The following is a 26781-nucleotide window of genomic DNA, read 5'->3' on the forward strand; positions in this document are numbered from 1 at the left end:
ACTGATTTATGAACAGTTTGCAAAACCGCATTCGTTCTGTAGTACAAACACTGCTGGTCCCCTCCTGGAAGATTGCTTAGGACAACTCCATCAAAGGCAGGTATCTGCAGCAAAGGCAAGTGTCAAGCTTACAAGCAGAATCATATTCACAACATGGGGAAAGACCAAACCAGCAGCAGACCATCCCTTGAATTTCCCTTTCCCTCCTTATCCTAGGAGAAGTCTAGAAAGACTGAACAATGCTCCCAGGCTGAGAAGCTCCACTCTGAGCAAACGTGCTTCTTCCATCCCTCTCTCTCCTCTGGGTGTCTAAAGTCTTAGAACAGCAAGAGCTTCTTGAAGACCCTCTGTGGCAGTGCACAAACAGTAGCAACCGATTAAGCAAAGACGTTAGAGAGATGGCTGCTGCTTTGGAAAAGCAGAAAGCTATGCTTCTGACAAGTAATAGTGCTGGAGTTTACCCTTAAGGTCCTTGTGCACCAAGCCCTGAGGGAAAGGGGAGGAGAGGGCCTGGTTTCCATCGAGCTGCTGCCTTCCCCATATGGCAAGGGACACCCACAACCTTGCAGGAGGTGGCCTGTCCCACTACCACCCAGGCCCTTCAGACCATCACCAGCATCAGCCTCATTCCGCTGACCTGAGGCACACCACCACCAGCAGCTGCCCCTGGGTGGGATTTGTCCTGCCAAGGACAAGGCAGTGTTCCTCCCACCGAGTAGTCCCCTTCTCCTGTCTACACCTCACCCACTCGGATACTGTGGGAGGCCATGTCATGGGCCTTACTAAGGTCAGAGTAAATGGCAGTCACTGCTCTCCCCTTGTCCCACCAGGACAGTCACCTCCTCAAAGCACGACTCATCTTGGTCCCAGCACAACCTGCCCTTGGTGAAACTGTACTGGGTGTTCAGTGATGTCACTTTGTCTTTTGTGTGCCTTGAAGTGATCTTCTGTCTTTCATCGGTCTGCCCCTGTACCACTAGGCTAGCCAAGCAAGCTCTCATGTCAGACATGGCATGACTTGCATGTCCCTGCTGGTTCCCACCACCTGATACATGCTGCTGGCATTTTGTGTCCCTTCCATCCTGGACAAACAGATTTCCTATCAAAGGACAGGACAGCATTTCATCCCATGACTTGCAGCAAGTAATTCTTGGATTCTCTTCAACTTATTTAAAACTCCTGCAGTTTAACACCACAGCTGCATCTTTTTTTTCTCCCACTACTCAAGCGCAAATTTAACATCTGAGGTATCGTGACAGAAACAGTCAGATTCAACACTTGGCTTAAAATAAGCTAGAAAGCTGTTCCTACCCCAATACAGCTCATATATCAATCTGTGTGTATAGAGACCTGTCACTCTCTTTGCAAACTCATCATCAAGGGAGTTAAAAAAATATTTATAAAATATATAGCTACTTATAGTCAGGAGAATAAAAATCCCAACATAGCTGTGGTGAGAGAAACTGCAATGGGAAATGGCCTTGGTGTGATTAGGTGTCTGCTGGATAACAGCTTCAAGTTAAGGGATTTCTCGGGCTACAGAAACCATTTACTGATTACCCTCCTCTTTCCTCCTTGCTCTTCTTCTCACAAATAAATGACAAAGGACACAAAGTAACAGACTTTTTTGACTCTATATAAGTTCCCTAGTGCTTTTCACAAACACATTTTAAGCAAAAGAGCAATGGAAGTGACTGACAACATGGAAGAAGAGTATTTTCATGTCATTTGGTCCATAAGCCACAGAGATGTAACTGCATTTCTTGCCAGGAGGATCCCTGCCCTCCGGAAGGTCTAGTTAGATGCACTCTCAGCTTTCTGCATGTGCTATGTCCTGCTGAAGAGCGATGGGAACACAGCTGGTGCCTTTCAAGATTTATAGCCTGAACTTTCTCTAATTTTGGTCACCTTGAATGTGTATTTTGAGGATTAATTCATGTCATGTAACGCCGTCACAGTCTACTAATGAAACTGACTACAGTTTCATTATTCGATAATTTTTAATATGAATGGAGCCTCTTCCTTTCATCCTACCACCAAGCATTAACATCCATTTTGCATGCCTTTTATAGATGAGGTGAACAAGCCATTTTTAGGTCCTCATCCCTCTAGAAACAGTTCATCTTCAAAAACAAAGGAGAGCTGCTACTTTGTAACAAAAGAAACAGCTTGTAGTAGCAATTGTTTTTCATATGGCAACAAACTGGGCACTCATAAACTCATGGGAACTTGTTACTATACTCTTCATATTTACATATGGAGGACCACGATAGGTCTTGAGGAGAATGCAAGCTTATCTAGAAGCACTATGGTAAATCCTTAGGTACAACCGTGCAAGACAGAGGAACTTCTGAAAGTCTCAGTAGTAGTATTTCAAAGAATTCAAATAAGGCACCAAGTACAGGCTACTCCAAATAAACAATTATGAAGGACCGAGTCAAGCTACCTTAGCAAACACACAAACTGAGCTCCCTTGCTTATGACAAGCAGCTTCACATTCCACATTCTCCAGACACTGGCTTTTTCTCACTGTATTTCCACTTACTGCTGCATGCTGGCTCTTTCCTAATAATTTTCCTGTGGCTTCTCTAACATTATTTTCTCTTTCCACCATTCTAAACTCTGACAAATATCTTGGGTCACCTGTGTCACAGACCTATAAACTTAAAATTGCATTTAATACAATCCTCCTTGCAGAGTATTCATATCCTACTTTTTGACACCATTCCCCTCTACCAAGGGCTAAAGAGAACAATTTGCGAGACAAGTTGCAGTTTCTAAATCTGCTCGTATTCTTCAGAAGAGAGAGAACTGAGATACTAACTACATGATCAATGAAAGCTCAAGAGCAGTCACTCAAGAGAAGGGCTATTACATTTTTGGCAGAATTCCACATTTGTTGCTTTCTACCTGGATTGTCCCTTCATTTCAAATGACTACAGCACTTACCATTGTTGTTCAAGATCTTATGCAGCACGATACAACCTCCTCATTGTTAAAATGGACCGAGAAACAGCTTAATTCAGTAACAGATAACAACACTCACTCACAAAATACACCTAAGAACAATGGCAAACATTTGGCAATGAGTTTGGAAAGTAGTTTTAATATATCGTCAGTTTAATGACTGTAAGTGTTTTGTATGTATGTGCAAGATGACACAGAAAGCAGTGGTGTAAGAGACAATGGCTGAACAGAATTTAGCATGGAATCTGTCGATTTTGCCGAGTCCACCAGCTTTTTGAAAAAGTGAGCTATGACTTAAATACATTATTTTAAATCCATTTATTATATTACCAACATCTTAGTGTTTCAAGCTGCTACCAGGTGAAAGCTCACAGTTTCATTCATCCATGATGAATAAAATATATTACTGTACCACCCTAAAAATTGCTTTATTGTGAAGTCTCAGTGAACCCTATTTAAAAACACAAAAAAAATCCTCCTTCAATTACTGTAATAGTTTAGAGGTGAAACATAAGAATGGCAACTAAGCATGAAAGACAGTGCATGCACTGTGGAGGTGCAGTACAGAAGTTTTCAAGTGGGATAAGGAAAGTGCTCCCCTGTTGTTCCCTTTGGTGTCATTTGGTTCATGGAGATCATGAACTAGATTTCGCTCAGATGAAACTGAACTGGAAAATGCACTCCAGGAGCATATCTAATACACTCCCCCTACAAATGAGTACTTAGTCCCCAAGATTAGACTGAAAATAGTTCAAACCAAGTAACTCTGAAATGTGTACAGCACAGATGTCAGGTCCTCCATTTCAGCTGTTTTGCTGTATGAATCTGCTCCTACTGAGCTGCATTAGCTGTTAATGCCAACACAGCTGCAAACACACTGCTTTATGATGGGTTAGGTGTCTCACAGGTGTACCAGTTTTATAAAAGACTAATGTTCACTACAGCACAGACCTCTGAAATTTTTTTTAGGCAAGTCCAATCCAATCGTTTTAAACCACAGGGAAAGAAGCGATCAATGCTAGATTCTTGAAAATCTTTTTGATTTTCAAGTTATCTTTGAAACATGAGCTGTTGCAATTGCTAAGTATCTGTAGCTGAACATCAAATTTAAAGATTTTTCCAGAAAGGGCAAGAGATCAACAACATACCTTATTGCTTCCTCCACAGACTGGCCAACTATATTTGAAGAGGAACCTGGCTGAGACAAAGGTGTCAGGCTTATCACCCACTTTACTGGCTTGTAGTACTCATCACTGGAACTCAATAGGTAGAAGAGTGTGGTCAGAAAGATCACCTGAAAAACAAATTTGAGTTTTAAATTAAAAGGCAATAAATACTTTCCAGAATTACAGTATGCAGCTATGCTTCAGATACTGAACTTCATTGGAAAGGCACAAAATACTATGCCACAAGCTTGGATTTAGAGAAACACAGAGCTAGAATAATTTTCTTCTCTGTTCCACAAAGGACTTAACAGTTACAGCTAAACATTATAAAACTTCTAGCTGTGTTCGGCCTCTTCCAAAAGTCACATCTAGATCAAAAAACTACAATGTGTATTCGGATCAACATTCATTTGTGTCGTCCGTCCCCCCCAGCACGTTTAGTAGATCTAAGAATTGCTCAATAGTAACATCTATTCTTTAACAAAAAAAAAAAAAACTCTAACCAACCAAAAATTGCCAAACACATCTGAGCTGTCGGAAGAGTCATTATGCAGCTGGGTATCAGACACAAATTAAACAAAAAAAAAAACATAAACAGATAATTTATAATATTTATTAGGTTGGTAATCCTGACTACTACTTCTGTGAGTTTGAAGGTGAGTCTCAGCAAAAGTAATGTCAGTTCCATTGTTTCAGTTTAAAGACAAAAAAAAAAAAAAACAAAAAACCAATTAGGTTGTATTAACTTCCTGTATGTTGCAGTCCACTATGTTTTCCTTATTTTCCTGTTAGTGGGCTGAGCAACTTCTTAGGCTAAGCATACATCACAGAAATGTGTCCAGCTTGAAACAGAATACTTCAAACAAGCAAAATCTATTCTCTATGCCTCAATAGTAAATTATGGCTTATATTTGCTTCATTTTGCAGGCCTTAGATCTTTTTTCTTTCATCCCAAGATTAACCAGAATTCCTTCACTTTCCTTATTTCCAACCTACTGTATGCTAGAATAGACCACATCTTAATCTTTTGATAAGCCAAGCAGCCTGACCTCTGTAAGTCTCTTACTTTCAAGCATTTTAACCAGTCTGCAGATACCTCATGCCCTTTTCCTGCATCCTCTCTGAACACGCTCAGGAAAAAAAAAAAGAAACCAAAAAAAACAAAACACAGACAGGAGAACATGCAGTATTCCATTACCAGTCTCAAGAATGCAATCAATTTCTCTCTGTTCCTAATTAATTTCTACTCAATTAAATGTTACTACTACTTCCTCCAACTCTCCCAGCCTTTAATCTGGAAGTGATACTCACCTGTTCACCTACTGTGACTCCTTTCCAAAACGTCATACACAGGTGTAAGCTGTACTCCACCTTCCTAGGTGTGTAACTTCTGCCTTGGGTGATAAACCAAACTACCAACTACAAGTCATTACATCAGCTCATGTAAACAGCAGACTGGTAACATTAATTTTGAGATCATTAAAAAAAAAAAAAACAAACCACCCCTGAATTAGGTCTCGATTTAACAGGAAATAAGCCAGTGACAGTGGCAATATGAGCTACACTTTGTTTCCATTCAAATGAGTAAATCTTAAAACTTGAATCAGATTTTAGCATCCTCTGTAATACTGCAAGTATGGTTACTTTGCCCTTGATAGGGCCCTGCCATTGCTCCTAAGCTACTGTAACATTTCTTAACTTTGCTACAATGCTACCTATACTGAAGGAGGCATCCAGGTGGCGTTTTGTCATCCTTCCACTGGGATCTGTCTACGGGTCCTTCTCGTACCGCAGTTTTCAACACAGAAATCAGCATATTGCTCTAAGTACAATAGCCACTCATCCTGACACTCATAAAAAGAACAGCAAAAAACAGCTCCACTGCATTTTGTTTTACTAGGACAGCCTCAGTTAACTTCTGGAGATGTTGTCTTTTGAAAAGAATATGGCAGCAAAGAGAGTATTCCATGCTACAAACGCCATGCTCAGTATGTAAGTGTGGGTCGGCCAGGGGCGCATCTCTCCCTCTCTCACTCCTTTCCTTGCTGCTCAGTTTCACTTCCGTAATCACTGCTTGTGACAGGCTGCATCGGTCATTGGGTAGTGAGAAATTGTGCACCATTCATTTTGTATATTTTAGTATCCTTATATTTTGTTATTATTGTCATTTTCATTTGCTATTCTAGTAAACTCTCTTCATCCCAACCAACGAGTTTTCCTTTCTTCGCAATTCTCTCCTCCATCCTGCTGGGGATGGAGAGGGAGAGCGAGTCAAAGATGCAGCAACAAAACCAGAACGATTAAAAACTCTGAAACTATTTGCCTTCACATTCAAAATGAACTCTATACAAAAGCTCTTTCTCCTTACTGGAGAATAGTGAGAGTTTTCTCAGGAAATCATGAGCTTCTTAATTCAAAGCTTTCCGAAAGAGAGCAGAAAACAGCTCATGCTGAAATCTCAGCTTAAAGAAAAACTAAATTGTCAAAGATATCCACCCCTGGAAAGCAAATTATTGGAAAAAAAAAAAATCTCACTACAGCAAAAGATGTAAGTATGCCTTGAGACCCCAGAAGAACAAGAACCGTTAAGGTCACTTCTGGTCTTCTCCTCCTCACTTAAGAGAGTGTTTTTCTTTAGCTCTGAAGGAAGGAATGCAAATAAGCAGTAAATTAACAATGACATAACACTAAATGTGATTCAGTAGCGATGCACATCACAAAAGTTAAGAAAGCTGCGGTGATTTATCCTAGGGTCACATCTGGATTTCTCTGCTTATTGCTTCAAGCTGTTGCAGCAGAGAAAAAGGAGGAAAAAAAAAAAAAAGCAAAAGGAAAAATTAAGAAGCAGTTTTATTATTTCTACATGGACTACATGACAGTTTAGTTAAGTTATCCTAAAAAGTACTTTAAGGCTCAACTAAATTCTGACAACAAGTAGTATTTTCATTTACTTATTGCCGCAAATGATGGACTGTATTAACCTTTATTTAGTGCAGGCAATTTATTGAATATTCTAAATTTAAGTCCTTTTCTTTCAGTCATAAACTGTTAGCAAACCCGCACTAAACACTATTAAAAACAAGTTGCATTAATTTACCTTCTTGTGTTTTAAGAAAATCTGTTCAGTTTTCGTAGCAAGAACTTTTGTGAAAGCCTTTCATAAAGATGAGAAACCATGCCTCTGAACAGACAAAACAGTCTGCACTGCACCGCAAACGGGACTAAGTTATAGCACTCTCCCACAGCACTTAACAGCATTCATAACTACTCTTTAGGTAGGCACGCAAATCTTAAATGCCTTCAGTAGAGGTAGTTCAGACAGTTACAACAACATTGACATTTTCTGTGCACAGAAGCAAACATACCCCTTTACTCTGGCATATCTGAAATACAGTTAAGAGGACAAAGTTGTTCAGTGACTTTTTAGCCTTATTTCTTAAAACTTGAAGTATTTCTAACTTGTCAGTTCTGCTGTCTGCATTTCAAAGACTACCATTATCAACACTCTACAGAAAGAGCCTATACATGTATTAAACCACATCTTTCCTATATATGCAAGATCCCTAGGAGTTCAAAAGGGAAGCTCATGGTCAAACCCAAGAAACCAAGAGTGCATGACTGATGTGTTCTGGTGGAGAAAGCTTTATATGACTATTTCAAATAACATGTTCAACCTACAACAGAAGCGGAGGAAATAGAGTAGCCTTTAGGGCATCTAATATTTAAAAGAATTCCAACACAGCAATATCCCAACTAGCTCTGCTAAACCAGCTGACTGCACAGTGCCCCAGCAAGTGGCAGGATTCTGCTGAAAAACAAAAAGGCAGGATCATGAATTGCAGCAACAGCATGTCATGAACTTGCTATAAGCCATTAGGCATCTAGAGCTAAATTTTGTCTCTGAGCAATGAGTGCATTAAAGTAAGCTGCAATTATTATGCAAGCTTGTCATTGCTAAGTATACTGACTTTTCAGACACTGTTTTCAATGCGTCATCCCAGGTGAAGCTGTGGACTAAGGAAGAAAAGAAATGAAATATTCCCATGCAGTCTTTTCTTCAAAAACTGGAAGATAACTAGAGAACTGTCTTCAGTTTAAGACAGTCATTCCACTGTCTTACTGTGATCTGTTCTTTCTCAAATACTGAAGAGAATCCACACAGATGCCTTGAAATGCTGTTAAACATTGCTTCAGTTTTGCAGCTTTGTCTACAAAGACCTCTCTCCTGAGCAAGCACCAATGAAGGCAACTAAGTTGAACTGGTAAAACACTTTGTTTTCTAACAAATGTTTCTGAATCCTGAACTAAAAACCAGGACATGGACTTCAGTCAAGCTTCCAAGATCAGTATTTGTTTAGTTAAAACAGGAAAAAGTCTCGGGCCAGTGTTTTAGGATATTTTAATTTTTATTTTAAGTAACAGCTGTCACAGCAAATGAGTAGAAAGAAGTTACCTCTACCATTACAAATTACTCCACACAGCCGCAGCATTTAGAAACAAAAGAAACTATAAACATCCAGCTCACATAATAATACACTAAAAAGTAATACATCCTTTAAAGAAAACATCTTTAATAAAAAGGTTTCAGAGACTACTACCCAGTGTGAACAATAAGGTTAATAAGAACTAACTTTGTGTAGGAAGCATTCTGAAATTAAGAGCTCAGAGAGGTTAAATAAAAACAACACAAAAAGTCCCTCACACAGATTTGCTGAAGACACTTCATTAAAAAAGGGAATATACGGTAATCCTTGTGAAATAAATACTTTTGCTGACATTTCCTCTAACAATTTCTCCCCTCCTCCAAGAGCATTCCCTTGTTTAAGGATATGCTTATTAGTACATGCCGTAAGATTTCAGTAGTTATGTAGGATATCACAAGTTACAGCTCAGTATATCTTCAGGGCCAGAAACAAGAGTTTTCCATTAATAGAATGATAGGAAGACTGCCAGCTCCTGTGGAAGTTACACGCATCCTGCCCTTTACCTAGAACGCCCCCCAAACAACAGATTTGGAAGTTGCAAAATCTTAAAGAAAGCTGGAGTTAGATATGGTCAGAAGATGTTTTCAACACTTTAGGTTTGATTTTTCACTGTTATAACATGTGCAGTTAGGGTCCTCCAGTAAAACAGACCATGTAAACCGATGACATACTACTTACCACTGAAAGCACAAAATTGAGAAGAGCTGTCCCACTATGGAAGAGGATTGTCACTAATGTTGTAACTGTAGTAAACAAGAGGCTCACATTGCGACTCATCACTATCCACAGAGACTCCAGGATCTGGAAGAGGAGGAGGAAGCAAAAACAAAGTCAGGCACTGGATGGTATTAGCTAGGACAGAGAACTGCTTACAGAGTGATTCATCTCCATCAAGCCATACAAAGAAGATGTCTAAAAAAAAAATAATCTTCCCTCACTCCTAAATTATAGCTGGTAATATCAAGTGAAAACGTCTACTTTCCCAACAACAAGTTTCTAGGTAGATGGCTACAAGATTTTAGAATTTTACTCTCAATGCTCAAAGTTATTTCATTATGCAAAACTGCAAAAAAAAAAAAAATCTAGATACAGTGACACTTGTTTATTGCAATTGACATCACCAACAACTGAAAGCAGATTTTGTCTTGGGAAAGAAAACTCATCCTTTGAAAAGCAGAAATGCTAAACCCACAAAGAATAAGGAGTAACATCAGAAGGTAGAAATAAATCTGAAGACCGTTTCAAATCAAATAATAGAATTACTACTTTAATAAATTTGGTTTTAAAATGTTTTATGGTAATGAGAGGCATAATTTTTATAATGTCTGCAGACAACTACACAAGTTGTGATTTTGAATAGAGATGCATCAGTTAGCCAAGCAATTACAGAAAATAAATCAAACAATGGTAGACAATCTATTAAATTTTGACTGGCTTGGGGTACTCACTGCTTATTAGTTACAGACAGTAAAGAGTAGTTTTGAGACATGCTTTCAAACATAGAACACCCATTACAGCCAAATTACTTTATGTATGGATGCAGACACATCAATCTGAATAGGGCAGCATCTTCATAAGACATTAAGGCCATAAATGCATGGCACAGCATGGCATATGGAGGCACCCTACACACGGTGTACAGTAGTTTTATAACAAATATTTAATTCAGAAGGAATATAGTAAGAATGTATTAGCAAAAGCAATTCAATTATATAAAAGGAGCAAGGTTACAAACAAAAAGCCACACCTTCTTTCAGGCTAACTAATATAACTGGAAAAACTGTAGAAGTTCTGATACAAAAGCCCTTCCTTCTCCAGGTTCAAAACTGTAAGTGAAGACTTCAAAACTAGCAACAGTTTCTATTCGTTTAATAAATATCTTAATCAATTACACTCAATTAAAACAAACAAACAAACAAACAAAAACAAAACCAAAACTCAAAACACAAAAAAACCACACCAACCCAGCAGTTGTCATTAATAGAGCAGATAAAGGAGTGTGAGTCATGCAACTGCCTCTCCTTTGAAACCGCGTTAAACACACAGAAGATAATTTACTAAGCATAAACTTGAGAGGGAATTACAATACATAGTAAAACCAGAAAGATCCACTTAGTCCATGCTTTTTACTATTTAATGGGAATTATGAATTTTAAGGCTCATCTTTTGAACAGATTGTATTAGTCTCTCTTGAGAATTCAAGTGAGGTTAGAAGTGAAGAGGACATTCTGCTGAAAAATGTTCTCCCATTGGCTTCTGTCCCTCTCCTCCTTCTATGGATTAAGAATTCATTCTAGGGCTGCAGCAGTGGTATAAGTTCATGCAGCCACCAGGCATTAAATGTACATTACACTGAAGACGGTAAACACAGAGGACAGTGATTTTTGAGGAAGTAGGCTATAAGGAAAGCAGAGGTCTTTCAGTTGGTATTCAGTAAAAATAGTGCTGCCATTGCTAATAACAGGCTGTAAGTTGTATGCTAACTGAGCAAGGCTCCAGTCCCAGATGTTTAAGTCTGTTACTGGAACTTGGCTTGCAAACAGGAGCTTGGTGCCACAGGTCTCATGTTATGATGTGGAGTTTAATCACAAAACGGCAGCAAAGGCCTTGAAAATAGGTATATGGGTTGAAAACAAAGGCCCCTGAAACACAAGCAGTTCATTGAGGAAGAAGGCATTGGAGATGCACAACCTTAAGAGCTAGGAAAAGATTGCTTTTGTTTTAAGAAAATCAGGTAGCAACTAAGGAAGGGGAAAAAAAAAAACCCCAAACAAACAGGCAAGCAACTGGATAAGGACCTGCCATGACCCAGAAAAGTAATGCTTCTCCAAGTATCACAGAGCTTATAGTCCAGGGTAGAGGTCAAGGAGTGGGAGTTGTCCAGAAACAAAAACACCTTATAAAAGGACAAGCTCCTTAATTTGAGAGATGATGACGTCCATGGCAGTTCCAGCTTTCCTTATTTAAGAGCTCTTGAGCCTGCTCACTTTGACTTCTGTGATTCAAGACCACCAAGGACAGCAGCTGTTAGTGCCAACTGCACAGCGTCACCATGATGGTATTCTATGCTTACAGCTCTTGTAGGATATGACTGATAAGGACTGATCACTTTGGATACATAACAATAACAATTAGTAGACTGCAAAACAAACCATTAGAATGAAGTGTGTCGTTAATGAAAGTTGGTCTAGTAAAGTTTTGTTTTAAAGATTAAAATTAGCCAGTTTTAAAGATTAAAACTGATTTATCAGTCTTCTAAGTACTAACCACAGCAATTGTTAATTCCCTCCCTCCACACCATCACTTGCAATACATCAGCCAAGCTCATATTGGTGCGCAGTTCACAAGCTGAAAAAGTTTCCTTCAAAATAGTACATTCATCCAGTATAGGCTGTATTTATTTAACACTTTGGCTAAAAGCTTTAGCCTAAGGAGCTAACAACCAGGAGTATACAAATGCAGCTAGTTTGAATGCAGTTATCAGGTGATTCAACCAATATCAGAAACAGTTCTCCTAGAACTACCCTTGTTAGGTAGAGTAATTGATCAGAACTGTTGAACTAGTTATCACTAGCATTTGCTTTAGAGTAAGTATGGATAGTGCCTTTCATTCAGCTTTGGTACATCTTACAAAAGCAAGTGCATCTTTTAGGACTTGTCTCCAGCTATAAAGTTCCTCTTTATGCATATGTACCATTAAAATTCCTAAGATACATGCTTCTCATCACTAGGATGAGAAGACAGACATAGTAGACATTAACCATTACTGAATACAGTATGAGAAAGTGCTCAAATACTTCACTAACAGTCACAAAATCAAAACACGTGTCCCTACACCTAGGAGTTCATCGTGCCATCCGATTCCCACAGTACACTGCGGCACAGTTAATGAGCTCAGTTACTATGCACAAACAATTTCTAACACCTTGCCAGCTGAGACTAGTTCTACAAAATACAATTAAGTGTGAATATTTATGCAATAACGATACTTTTAATATAACTGTTATTTAATAACTGAAAAACACACATCTTTCCCCAAAACACTGCTTTGTAAGTAGCCTTAAGAGATCAGTGTCTGAGAGCGCCATGATACAGAATTCAAGACTCCCTTATGCATCACACTGATGTGTCACTGTCAGCATCACTTGCCGTGCCTTTCCAATCTGTAACAGGCAAGAAATCAAAATTGCACTTAACATTCTTAGCCATCTAAGGTGTCCTATCAGCCATTTAAACTGGGCAATACCCGAAAGTAAAGTTTAAAAGGCACTTGATCAAAACAAGTTATTTGCTGAGAACTTCAAGTCAACAAAATTCTGGAAGACAGGTAAATGAATGTACCTAATTTGATGATAAGAGATCATTAGCAGATTTATAAAGGGAATAAAACTGGACACAAAGAGACATTAAGAAAAAATCCTTGTACTTCTGTATACTTTTTTCTTTTCTGTTTAGAAAGATGTATCATCCTGACAACTCAAAAATGACAGCAGCGAACAAGTCAATATACATACTTTCAGGTAAAGATACGCAATGGACTTCCTGAAGAATAATACAGCATGCACAAGATCAAAGGCTTCCTGCGGCAATTAAAAGCTGATTTCCAAATAAATGTTTACCCATAAAGTTCTGGACTAACCCTTCAGGGCTCAACAGCTTATTTTTGAAAAAATATCTTCACTTGACCTTTACATGAAATAGAGACAGAACAGCAACAGAAAAAGGACCACCCTCCAGCATCATGTCTTTGACTTTCTGACTGTAAAGAAATCAACTCTTCTCTAAAAATAAGCATCCAGTTGAATTTCACCTACCCTGAAAAAACCACCACCCATTACAAAGAAGAGAACACCAAACCTCTGAACACTTACCTTACTACTAAAAAAACCCAAACCAAACCAAAACAAAAACAAACAAAAAAAACCCCAACAAAACAAAAGCATGGTAGTTGAATTACTACTGAAGAATGGACTGTATTAGTCATAAACTTAGGAGATTACTTGGAAAAACTCTCAGGGCCAGATAAAACATTAGGATATGTGGTAACTCAGTGAACTATTTGAGAAACTGACTTGAATTGGAACACACAGATCAGTCCCACCAAAGGCATGGACAGAGAAACCTAACTGAGCTGAAGCTGACTGTGTACATCTTAATGAGAGGTCTTCTGTCTTTCTGCCTGGGAAATCTCTGAACGAGATACTAGCTGCTGAAGGAATGATGCATATTATTGTGCAAGAAGCAAAAAGATCAATTTAAGGAGACATTAGCAATGCCTCAGGTACCATCAAGGGAGTTCTGAGTTATCATTCACAGATGTATCAGCAGCAATTTACTTTTTCGAGGTTTCAAGACTTCAAGAAATGGAGGGACAGAGTATGAACGGAAAAGCAGGTGAACGGGGAAGGAATGAGGCTTCTTTATTTTTCAGAAATTGAATCTTAATAGTCCAGCTATGTATTGCATATTTCATTGACCTGTAAAACCTAACTTAGAATAGAGTATGGGATGCAAAGTTTCAGGTATAAGTGAAGATTCATTCTAAGTGGATCCCCAAACTAAGAATAGGATGAAATAAACCCCACTTCAGAAACACATTAAACTGGTTTATAACACTACTCCTTCTAAAGAATACTGGAAAAATCCAAAGCTGAAATGCAGCAGTGCTGCTAACAATAAAGCTTTTAGTAAAAAGCAAACTGATTATTTGGAAAAAGCTTATCTTCATATTAAATTTTCAGGCAATTTGCATGTTTACATAGTGTATTACTTTAAAATAATTAAGGTCTGTCTACATCAAACTAGAGCTAAGTTTAACTGCTATAATGAACAGCACATTTTGAGGCGAGCAAAGAAGTCTTCTGTGCTTTATCTGATACTCATAGTTAAAGTACTGAATCAATGCACATTGTTACAAGTTAAATGAATGCCAGTAATTCCCCAGCACAGCTATATCAGTGATTTAATTACACGCTTTCAACTCTAAGATGAAAGTTTTTTCCAATGGAAAAAGCCTGAAGTGAAACACTTGCATCTGTCTTCTTTCAACATTTTTGTTATAGCAAATCCTCCTTCTCTTACTACAGAGAATGAACACTTCCTATGATTTCCATCAATGGAAAAGAGCTTATCTGCTTGTGATTGCAATATGACACTGTCAAAAAGATTCATTTTCAGAGAATACAAAGTCATCTCTACTATTCCAAAATATTTCAGAAAGCCAAGAAGCTACCAGGACAGTTATTCTGTGGTAAAATCTAGCCTCAATCTACGCGTAAGTATTTATCACGTGCAAGTCGTGTAATCTTAGTTTATTCTTTTCCAAAGGTGGAGGAGATCTCACTATAGCTGCATATCTACACACTCTTCTTTACAGTTATCTCACTGTCTTAAAATGGTTTGTGTTTTAAAAAACCGTCAAAGCAGTTTTGGGACTGTACTGTGTCTTGCTATATTCTTAAGAATCGCAGGTTAGCATTGATTTCAAATGTCCAAATGCAGACATACCCTACAGTTTGAATTCTAATTAACCTATTTAAAACTCTCCCATCAAACCCCCCCATACACAACACTCAACCAAAAAAAAAAAAAAACAAACAACCAGTCCATCCACAGTCCCATAAAACACAAAAAAGCATACAAAAAGCCAAAAACCCCCAAACACTAACAAAATCCACCCAAAAGAAATCCCCAAACCCAACTCCCCCTCAAAAGCACCCACATAATTTAAAATATTAATCCTTCCCAATTCAGTATGCCATTCTAATAACTCATTGTTCCTCTTCAAAATACCAAAAGAAAGATTTTCATGCTCTGATAAAAACATAAATCCTGAATACAGTAAGTTTCCATTGTATCCTAGAGTAAGGGAAACATCTTGCTTAAAAACACCAGACTTAAGTCAAAACTATTCTTATTTTTATCTCCAAGTGTTAATGACCTAAATAAGCATACAAAGATTTTCATCAATTTTAATGGAAATATCAGTATGAGTAATATTTATGCAATACATTGTGGATGAACAAGCCAACAAAGAAAATGCTGCCCAGTAAGGATGTGAAATCAGAATTTAGAGCTATATACTACGCTAACTGCTTTACAGTCTGTCGTTAAGGTCAGGAGCGTATGCAGAAAAAGGACAGGTGTTTCCTCACAGCTGATGAGTAATGAGTTCATGGAAATAAACAGGAAAGCAAGTCAACTGCTGGCACATTTTTTCCTGAACTTCTAAACCAGAATTTACAAGTAAAGCAAAGCATGCTAGCTTGATGAATATTTTAATATTAATATATTTCAGTCTTAAATATTTATTCTCTTTACACTATTTCCTGCATTACTCTAGCCTATTTAGATTACTGAAGTACATTTATCATCATGGCTTCTGAGCACTGTGCAGCAATGCTGTAAATGGCATGGCTAGTACCTATTGTGCAGCTTTCTCCCCCTTCTCTCCCTCTTGCCTAGAAGGAAACTCCATATTAATTTTAAATGATGATGCGTTGTGCATTTTTATAACTCTGCCTCAAGCATGCATGGTCAACTTTGAGAAAGCAGCAAGCAAATTTCACCATTAACTGAAAAAAGATTAACAGCAATAAAAAGTTTCTCTCAACTTTTTCTTCACTTACATCTTCTTCTATGATAGAAACTGTGATCATTTGAGCAGCAGTTAAGGGAGGATGGAAGAAGGACATATGCCCATCGGTCTAAACCAAGAATTGCCTCGAGACAAATACTAGCCTTAACTGCATCCACAGAAACGTTATGTTGTGAGTTAGGTATAAATAATAGTCTTCCAAAATGAATAAAGAGCAACCTGAAGATACTTCCAGTTTATGACAGCAGCTCAAGTCAAAGATGAACTACACCAGGGATTGACTCTGTATAGTAAGCATTTCAGATTTAACATCTTTTTTTTTTTATGAGAAATTTAGTTGCTTCAGTTTGGATTGCTTTCAATGTTTTTTCTTTTTCTCCTCAGGAGGTGAAAGGTCCAGTGCATTAATTCAGGAATTCACACAGTGTAACACAGTCATTTCATTCTCCACAGAACTTTCATAAAAGAAGGGAGAAATAATCTGGTTTCAACCCAGTGAATAATAATTTCAGGGGAAAAAAAGTAATACTACAAAAAAAACCCAAACATATTTTGTTTTCGCAACCTCTTGGCCAATAGTTCCCTCAATTATAACCTAGACAAACTGGTCTCCTTTTTAAAAAAAGAAAAGACTACATAATATAAAGCTTGCAGATAACATAGGTAATCCTACAGTAACAATCTCTCTCAGGAAGAAGTCTGGGAACCTAGTATTAATGAAGATGCTGAAATCAGGAGGGCTTCTTCATCACAACTAGTTCTGTTTGTAGTATGGTTATCTCCCTAAGTAGGCTTACAGTAATTGCTTAGGTAATTTTAAGTAACATTAACAGTGTTTCCATAATTTTCCGTGTACTTGAATCCGTAACCTTAGTGGCAGTCCAAGGAGGAATTGTTATCAACTAGAAATGAGACCGATTTAGTAACAAAGGCAAAAAATACATACCGAAAGAAACGTTTCAATGTTATCATGAACAAACGATGCAACATCTTGCCAGTCCAGAATATCACCAAGCCAGCTGTTTTGACGGTTTATGTGCCATTTGTGTCCTTTGTGTCTGCCAGAATGCGTTACATTCTTGAAAAGAGATATAAAGATGTAAAGAAAACAGACATTTGAATAACTTAAAGATATGAGAAAGCCAAAGACTAATGTTTCCTTAATAACAAACAGATCCAACATGCATCTATATACTTAGAGCTGCTTTAATTGGCATCCTCAAAAAAATACTTGGAAGTGCTCTGTACAATGGAAAAATTAAAATTTGACAGAAAACCATAGTTAATTATTTCATAGGATTACAGTTGTCTATTGTACTGATTCATCTCAGTTAAACATTAGCTTTCCTGCTTGACTGACACAAAGGAATTCATCTTGTTCTTCATGAAAGCACAAAAGAAAGGTAATTATTTCAGTTACTGCCTACATAATTTACTGTTTGCAACAAACAACTTCTCCCAGTACAACCCACAGAGGAAAATACAAGCAGAAGCCAAAACAAGTAGTTTTCTCACAAGTGTCTACTTCTCCACTGGCAACGTGTAGTCATGCAAAAGCGAAACGTGGAGGATTTCTTCTGACTACACAGCTTTGTAACTGGAACCCAGCAAGACAACAGGAAATGGCCACGAACACAACAGCTTCACCCTAATCATGAAGTTGCTTCTTGCCAAGTGAATCGCACCCGATCACCATCCAGCATGAGACTATTTGACTCAGTCTGAGACTGTGACAAGTCTTTCAGAGAAGGATGCCCAAATTCTACTGCAAGTAAAGTGTAAGCAAACTCATAAACTACAACAGATCTTATCCTAATCTTTAACAGCAAGAGACTTCTCAACTCTGATGTTTATAAGCATCCCACTACTTCTGTTAGAATTTTCAAAAAAAAACTTTCAACCTTACCTGCCAGCATTCAAAAATGACAGTACCTCTTTTGAGGTACATGGCAACTAGTATACCAAGTGAAGTCCCTGCACTGATTTATCTGAGAGTATTACATTTTCTGCTTATTACCAATTCTCATTGTTACACATTATGACGCACAATTAGCAACATTCTTTAATAAGCCACAGCAACACAGAGATTTTTATTCTGAGCTGGCAGTTTATTTAGAGCAGAAACAGATGAGTAATCAAAAATCTCCCTCCGATAGGCCTTCTGTATTTGTAAACTGTATCAAGAACCTATTTTCTATTCCTCTAGCTCTGTTTTCAAAGACACCTCTCACCGTTAAGAGCAGAATTAGGTATCATTTGCAAATTTTGTAACATTGTTATTAATACACATTTCAAGTTCATTGTTATTCAGCAATATACACCATTTGCTATCTACTGATCTTCTCAGAAAGTAGCAGTTAATGGTTAAATCCACATTTCATCAGCAATTCTTCCTCAGTTCTACAGCTTTCATGGAAGACTATCACCTGAGCCTGGGTTCTTCAGTCATCTATAGACTACAGCAACACTACGCAGGTCTCAAAATGAAGCGTAAGTATTCTGCTTATGCAACTGAAATAGTGGGGAGCTTGAAAGCTGTACCGAGTTAGATATGGTACAGATGTCCTCCACACTGCACTATCATCCAGTTTACCAGTTTTCAGATACACTGAATCATAGACTCATAGAATAGTTTAGGTTGGAAGGGACCTTTAAAGGTTATCCTGTTCAACCCCCCTGCAAGGAGCAGGGACATCTCCAACCAGATCAGGTTGATCAGAGCCCCATCCAACCTGGCCTTGAATGTTTCCAGGGATGGGGCATCAACCACCTCTCTGCTGAAGGACTATGCAAGGCTACTGCAATATTACAGAAGATAATAGCCAGGTGGAAAGCACTCAGATGAGACTTTTATGTGGCTATGGAGCGCGACAGAAGGGGTAAAATGAGAAACATACTCTGGAAGAGCTACCTCCAGCCCACAGATAAAACATTGCAGCCCATCAGGCCACCCGGTTGCCATCAGGCAACCCAGAGTCTCTAGCTTGCAAACAGCAGTCAGGGGAACAGACTTCAAGACTGTAGGCAGCGAGCATCAGTGTGTTCCTGCAGCTCTTTCTGCCATTTTGACTGCTAGGAAAGCTGTTTCTTACCCTACCAGAAGAGTATCTACAAGAAAGAAGCCTCATAGTTTTCCCTCAAATAACAGCTGCAGGAAACAAATCACGTAATGCAATGAATACAGACAAAACTGTGCTGCATACTGCAGCAACAGAAGTACCCTTACAGCACATGTAGTGACACAGAGCCTTACTGAATGATACAGTGCTAATCCCAAGTGCTTACGGCCAGAAAAATCTATTGCAGATACAGCTTTAATTTTTCCTCAGTGGTCCCGTATTCCTCAACAGCGTCATGTTATCAGTCCACATGCTCTTCTACAGCATTATCTTGTCAAAAAAGAAACTCATTCTTTCCCCTACTATTTTGACTACTCTACTGAAACCCTTATTTTAATAGACATCTTCCTGGAACTCTAGAGTTATTTCAAGGGTATGACTTCTGGATCTTGATATTTCCATTGCACTATGGCTAATGAATTGCTTGCTTTTTCCTTTAAAAGGTAAACAGCACTGGCAGCATGAAAATGATTTAACTTTTATGACCTTTTCAAGATTCAGTGTGCAGAAGCCATTATAGGAAAGCAAAAATGCATTGTAAGAAACCCAGTGAAAGGATAATTTCTTTCCAAAAACTTCAAACTAATTAAAGTTATACAGATCAGGCAGAATACCAGTTTCCTTTTCATAACCCCTCAAGACGACGAAAATTCACCAGAAAGCTAGAAACTATGAAATACTAAATATAAAATGTGAGCAAAGCGTAAATTAAATGGCATACATAAAAACACACATTACTTAAGCGAAGGACATAGTTCTGGCTGTACTCAAACCGCGAGTGTAGAACGATCTATCTTATACACTTGAAATTTTTACCAACTTTTTATTATTATGACCTTTACTCAGCATTCCAAGTTTTTGCTAATCTCCTTCTCAGCAATGCATACTTAGCATAATTACCTCAAAGCAGTACGTGACAGTTTACATAAATACCATTTAAATAAGTTACTCACCTTCACAAACCAAGAGTGATAAAGCCTGTCCCAGAGTTCTAGCACTTGTTTTTCAATCACAGCAGTGTTATTCACTTTTTCTCCTAAAATCTTATGGAGCTAAAACACAGAGAAATCTTTTATTATACAGGACAGAATGAAGCAGGCATCTACTGATGATCTCCAAGACAGATGAATTACATAAGACTGACAGTAAAGGCATGGCTCAAACCCAAATTATTAGAAAAGCTAAGTATCAGTATAGAATACAGACTTCATACAACATGGTTCACAACATTAAGATTTTCTCTGTAAAAAACATTCTGCTGCACTAAGCTGAGGAGTTCTTTCTGCACTGAAAAACCAACGCCGTCTCCAAAATCCTTGATCATCTTTAGAGTATTTTAAATAATTCGAGATGTGTGCTATATATCAAAATGCATAAACAAGAATCTTGTCAAATTCTCCTGAAGAAAGTTAACTTAAGTGAATCAATTATATTTTTTAAAAAAAAATCCAATCTACCACACCCAGTCCACATAAAAATTAGAGTATTGGTGGGGGGGGAAAGAAAAAAAAAAAAGTCTACATTGCCTACAATTGGACAGCTAAAGCCAGATTAAAAAAACCCACTCATCTTTATTTGATGCATTTTCACTGGCAATCTTATTAAAATTAGGACAGATTTTTCAGGTCTTAAAAATAAGTACTCCTCTGAGTAGAAAAGACTACTGAAATCACTCCCACCCTTCATTCAATGCACAAACTAGAGAGTGGAAAGAATACATCTGTCAACAAAATGGTTAACCACACAGAAAAGAATCATTGGAAAAGATCTTTCTTTTTCTTTTTAATTTTATAAAATACAAGAAATGAAAACATGAAAAAAGGTGGGGGAGCTCGCTCTTACCTTATGTGTAATCCATTCTCGGCCATATTGATACACATTATTAGCTGCTGAATTGAGTGCCTTCTGAATAACCTGGGCTTCTGGGAGCCAGCTAGTTTTTTAAAGAAGGAAAATAAAGTTAACTGCTATGTATTTTATCCATTTCATTGTACCTGAAATACATTACAAATTAACATTTGAAACAAGAACAAACAATTAAGGCTAAATACATATAAACTTACTACAACTAGGGTATTTCCTTCTACATATCAAGGAACAGACTTTCTCAGAAGCAGAGTACAACTAAATCAAGGGCATGTCATTGCATCTGGGATTCTCCAAGGCTCCTGAAACCTTAATTAAACTGGTATATTAACTTTTTCAAGAGATCTGCTCTTCAATCTGTATGTGTGCTATTCACATGAAGGTGTCTCGTCTAGCTGCAAAGACAACCTTCTGAACTACTGAATGTAAATTGTTAACATAGTTTCCCTGAAAAAGCGAACAGTTGAAGCAATGGGTTTGGGCACCAGTTATTTCTAAGTCCCCATCAAACTATCTGCTCACTAATTTCTTCAGGGATTTATGCCACTTTCAAGCAATGGACCTACTGAGTTGCCAGCATTCTAACACTTGTGAATACAGGGCACACATCTCTGCTTTGACTTACTTTCTACATCTTGATTCAATGGCACAGGCTGGAGCCCTTCCAAAACAAGAAAGCATTCAGGAAATAAAACTACTGTATTTGTTCACCTGACTGAAGATCAAAATGGAAGCTTTTCTGTCTGTATAACCCCTCAGAAATGATCTGCATTGGAATTCTAAGACATTCCAGTCAGTCACCTCTAAATGTCATGTGAGCATCAAGCTCTGAGAGCTGGTGAAGCTTGCTGGATTTGATAGGAGGTATACTTACTCCTCATGAATTAAAAAAAAAAAGTGGTTTATATGTTTCCAATTTGCATTCAAACATTGGAAGTAAAAATTTTTGCTAAAATTCTGCTAATTACTCAACTAGTATTCCACTATTTTCATTATGTGAATAAGCTTCTGACAGTCAAATTTCCATTTTTGTTAGTCCTACCTATGTCCATCTTATGGCAAAACTGAAAGGCCAAACAACACAAGGGATGCCATGAAGGAATAAACAAACATGTTTTAAAGTGCTTTCTGTTCTCTTGATTGTGATTACTTAAGTAGTGCTAAACCACATATTACTATAGTATTTATTAACTATATCATTTTAGTTCTGCTTTTGAAAATTTCTCTTGCTCTTAGAACACAGCATGCACTTTCTTTCAATCCTGTTAAGCCATCATCACTTTTGTTTAGAAAGTGCCCTTGAAAAAAGCCAACTATTCTTGTCCAGGAGACAACTCTTTATTTCCTAGTAAGTGCCTGGACCCATCTTTACTCCATGTCTCTTTAGCAGAAGCAGAACGAAAGCAAACTGGAACATCCCCCCCTCAAAATCACACTCCTCAGTCTTACCTATTCCCTCTCTGCCGTTCATGCAGTCACTTCTTTGCTCACCAGTATCTATATGCATATCTCTCAAAATCTTCTCTCTCCCTTAATACTTGCTTTGTGTTCGCTTTAATCATTACATAGACTGTATCTTCCAAACTCCCCCTCTTGTACACTATACACATCTACTCTTAATGGGAACAGTTCTTCCCTCCCAACTGATTCATACCAAACACTCCCCATCCACCATTCTTTCCACTCTTTTTCAGTTCACTCCAAAGAGATTCTCTTCAATTCCTGTTCCCTCAAAGGCATTCTGCAGCCAGCTCTCCACACTGAAAAAATAATTCAACTCTCCTTTTGCAACCTTCTACAGAGAGTGCTCTTTGCCATCACTTTCGTTTTGCAGGTAAAAGGGAAAACAATATTGACGTCTTTATTCTCTGCACCATGCAAGTTCTTCTCCAAAACTGTAACTAAATAAGTTTATATAGCTGTCCTTCTCCACCAAAGTCCAACCAGTCCTCAAATGAGATACCACGTTGACAGTCCTCCAGAGTAATGCATAAACACTACTGCTGCCTGAGAGTTTAACTTTTACATCTTCCTGCAACAGTCACTCCCATTTCTGTTCACCTGGGGGATTTTTTTTAAGTAAAAACTACACAAAAGAGCACCCAGAAGCTTGTTCACCCACCCTATACTATTCGCTTAACTTCAGCATTCTTACTTTGCCCATTCTGGGTGACTGGCTACTGTCTCATTGATCAAGCTGCTTGTGACTTGAATCATGTGAACGCTCTCTTGATGTACCTAAATTAAATACAGAGAGGAGAAATGTTATGTAATGCAAGCTAGAACTCTTCCTGCATTCAAAGAGGCGTCTTTATTTTCTTTTTTATTTTTTTTGGTGGTGGGTGGATGGGAGGGGGAGGAGGAGGAATGTGACTGGTTTGTACATTTAAAGAATAATTCCTTTAACGCAGATAACCCATTATGAAGAATGAAGTGCCATTAATCAAAAAAAGCACTCAATACAATAGTCATCAGTCTGTTCGGACAATTTTTGGTCACACACCGTGTGACTAGTAATAGCAAATGGAAATTTAAACCTTATCTCATCAGTGGAAAAAATTCTAACAATACAGCAGCGCTGTGAAGGGAAGTACTAAAACACAAAGCACACTTGCAGATACACCTTTTTAAGCCACGGATCAAAGAAATGTAAAAATTAATTAACGCTTAGCTCTAACATGACTAATCATACTACGAAGGGCCTCACCAAATTAATTCTACAAGAAGAATGACAAAAGACACCTTTTAGAAATATCTTAACGCTTCTTTTATGAATATAAGGAAGCTTTAGGCAGGAATGTTCGCACAACTTTTAAAGCTTTCATTTTTAAGTACTCAACATTACATAAGCCCACATTTTGGAAAAAGGAGACTGACATCAGAATCCACTGAATTTTGTTCTGTAACTGTATTCAAGTCAAACATTCAATCTCTATTGACTGTTTCAAGCACGAACACAGCACCATAAAAAAAAAAAAAAAAAAGGGAAAAAGAAGTACATGAGTGACCTCTTCTGGTGAGCAAAAAAAAAAACCAACCACAAACCACCAAAAATCAGAGAACATCTGATCATGAATCTCAGCACATTTAAACTCAGAACAGGATATCATGAGGTTATTACACAAAGAAATTGACAAATACACTTTAAGCATTTTGCAAATATGCTTCTGATGCAAGGTAAATTACAATGACAAAATTCTAACTGGTTCTGCTGTTGACAAGAAAAGTGTTCACAGGATGCAAAACAAATCTGTTTCTGTAATATATAAGCTAGCAATTCTTTTACTAGAATAAATTTCCTATTTCCAAATGTCTATATATTAGTTTTGTCATATATGTTAAATAAACATATGAATAAGAATAAATATATAGAACTTTTCATATAAAAACTTGTTACCATGGAATGGTAACAAGTTCAACTACAGATCATTTAGCTGCTAAATTTTTGAAAAGATTCTTTAAGCTACACAATTCTGCATAAATATCAGTAACTTCCATTCAGCATTTAAAATGAGCTCTATAATTACATTCCTTAGTGCACTGTACCTTTGCAGTGAGGAGCAGGGCTAGCAGAAGGGTTCCTATCACTAGCAAAAATATTATGAAAATGCTGATTATTTTATCTAGCATTTTCTCCAACCACACGATCATCTGTGCACAAAAGAAAAAACAAATCACAGCATATAAATCAATCTTTAATTAACTCAATGCTATATGACAGTATTGATATCTTTATTTATGATAAGAGTGCAAAATCAGGCTCTAATCAAACAGCATTTATGCCCAAGCTTGGAGATGAACAATTAACAAGCGATGTTAGCATGATTAAGGTCATGGTATGACACGTGATTTTGCAAACGACATTTACACGTTACCACAAGACACAGCAAGCTCTCTGCAAAGCAAGCAATAATTCAGCGTTTACTTAGTAGACCTAAAGAAGCTAGCATTCATAGCAGCTGTAAACATAGATATTTGTCTTTGTTTCTTGTCCCTCAGCAACTTGGAAGCTTACAGATACTATCTACACAAAACTTGGAAGCTATCAAGGTAAAGTACAACCATGACTTTCAAATTCAAATAGCTAATAGCCATCTAAACAACAAATGAGGTATTTCTGCAAGTAACCACATTTTTAAGGCTGCTCATCAGCTTCTGAACTGAAATGGGGCTGGAGGTTTTCTGCATTATTGAATGTCAGGCCAATTATTCAGCACCAACTCTTTCTATACACCTTCAATCTTGAAAGGACGCTCAGCATTAAACATGCATCAGCTAAACCTACCGATACAGGAAACAGGTGTGTATCTTGTTCTGTCGGTTTATGGAAAGCCCCACTCTATACACGTCCACAAACAAATAATGATACCACTTAAGATCAGAGAAATTCTGATGTTGTCATTCGAAACAATAAAACCGCTCAGCCACACAACAATGCAGAGTGCTCTAGAATGGTACAAGCTGAGCTTCACCTCATACATGACTGTTTACACAAAAAGCTGTGAAAGCCCACACAAGTATGATCAAATAGATTTTTCTAGCTTCTGCACTTCAAATACCAAGGCTACTTCTACTCCATCTGGCATTACTGCAGGAAAAAAGTAGCAGCACAAGTACAGCTGTAAAATTTGTGCTTTAAGAGAACTGAGGTCAAAGACAATGTGCAGTAGATGAAAGTACTTCCAAGTGAGTACAAGTTATATTCAGTGATTATGCTGGTAGCTTTTTAGAGATCTTACAAAACTACTAATATGCTTGCTCATGGTTTACATTAGTTCTTTCTTCATTATTTACCCTATCCCTACACATGAAATTGGCCCTGGAACAACTAACTTCTACAGGCTACTGTGTGTTGATTGAATTGGTTAACACTGAAGTTATATCTCCTATTTGGAAAAAAAAAAAGTAAGGATTTTTTCTTTTGGTGCTCAACCTGTAGCATCTGAGCAGGTATTGTACATTAAGCAATTATTTTTAAACTTCAAGTTCTTTTCAACCAACTCTTTGTTTGATCTAAATTAACACAAGGATTACGTTCAGCATTTTAGAACTGTTGTTCAAAATGATGAAGAAAACTGGAAGAAAGCAAAATGCTTTTAAAAGAATCAAGTGTTGAGCAAGCAAGTCTTTGCAACAAGATCTGCACTTAATTATGACCTGCAGAAAGGAATTAAAAGAACCTGAAAGAATCTGCAAAATCTTTTGTCTTAGATATTTTTAGTATTTTTCAGCATTGCTGAAATATTTCAGCCAGCAGAAATGCCTTGCCAGTGTCAGAGGGAGGTTACTCGCCTGCAGCAGTACTGAAGCTTTCTGAAAAATTCTGAGTATCCTCTACATGGGGCTGTTACCTCTTTGGAAATAAAACTGAAAATAGGATTTGCTGTGCCCTTCCAAGCCTCACAGACATCTAAGGATTATGCAAGAGAAGCAAGAAATAAAAGTCCCTGTTATAAAGGTCAGAAATCAAAAATATCACTGAAAAATACTGGATGGCCAGGGGATGGAAATTTTATTGCATGGGCTTGAAAATCAAGCTCTTAGAAATTAAAACTGCCCTTGTTCTTTCTTAGTTAACAAAG

General features: G+C 37.6%; 1 protein-coding gene across 2 annotated transcripts in view; it reads right to left on the reverse strand.

The window, feature by feature from the left end:
- TMEM245 (transmembrane protein 245) overlaps positions 1 to 26781 on the reverse strand; it is an 86524-nt gene that overhangs the window by 24854 nt on the left and 34889 nt on the right. For both annotated transcript variants that reach the window (XM_086740443.1, XM_086740442.1), the window contains 7 exons: positions 24746 to 24850; positions 23355 to 23437; positions 21176 to 21266; positions 20287 to 20385; positions 17161 to 17292; positions 9296 to 9418; positions 4116 to 4261 (listed from right to left, as the gene is read on the reverse strand). In XM_086740443.1, coding sequence (XP_086596569.1) covers positions 4116 to 4261; positions 9296 to 9418; positions 17161 to 17292; positions 20287 to 20385; positions 21176 to 21266; positions 23355 to 23437; positions 24746 to 24850 — 779 coding nt within the window. The remainder of the gene's footprint in view (positions 1 to 4115; positions 4262 to 9295; positions 9419 to 17160; positions 17293 to 20286; positions 20386 to 21175; positions 21267 to 23354; positions 23438 to 24745; positions 24851 to 26781) is intronic.

This window comes from Chlamydotis macqueenii, chromosome 2 (assembly GCF_036417535.1).
Source record: "Chlamydotis macqueenii isolate bChlMac1 chromosome 2, bChlMac1.mat, whole genome shotgun sequence".
Lineage (NCBI taxonomy): Eukaryota > Metazoa > Chordata > Aves > Otidiformes > Otididae > Chlamydotis > Chlamydotis macqueenii.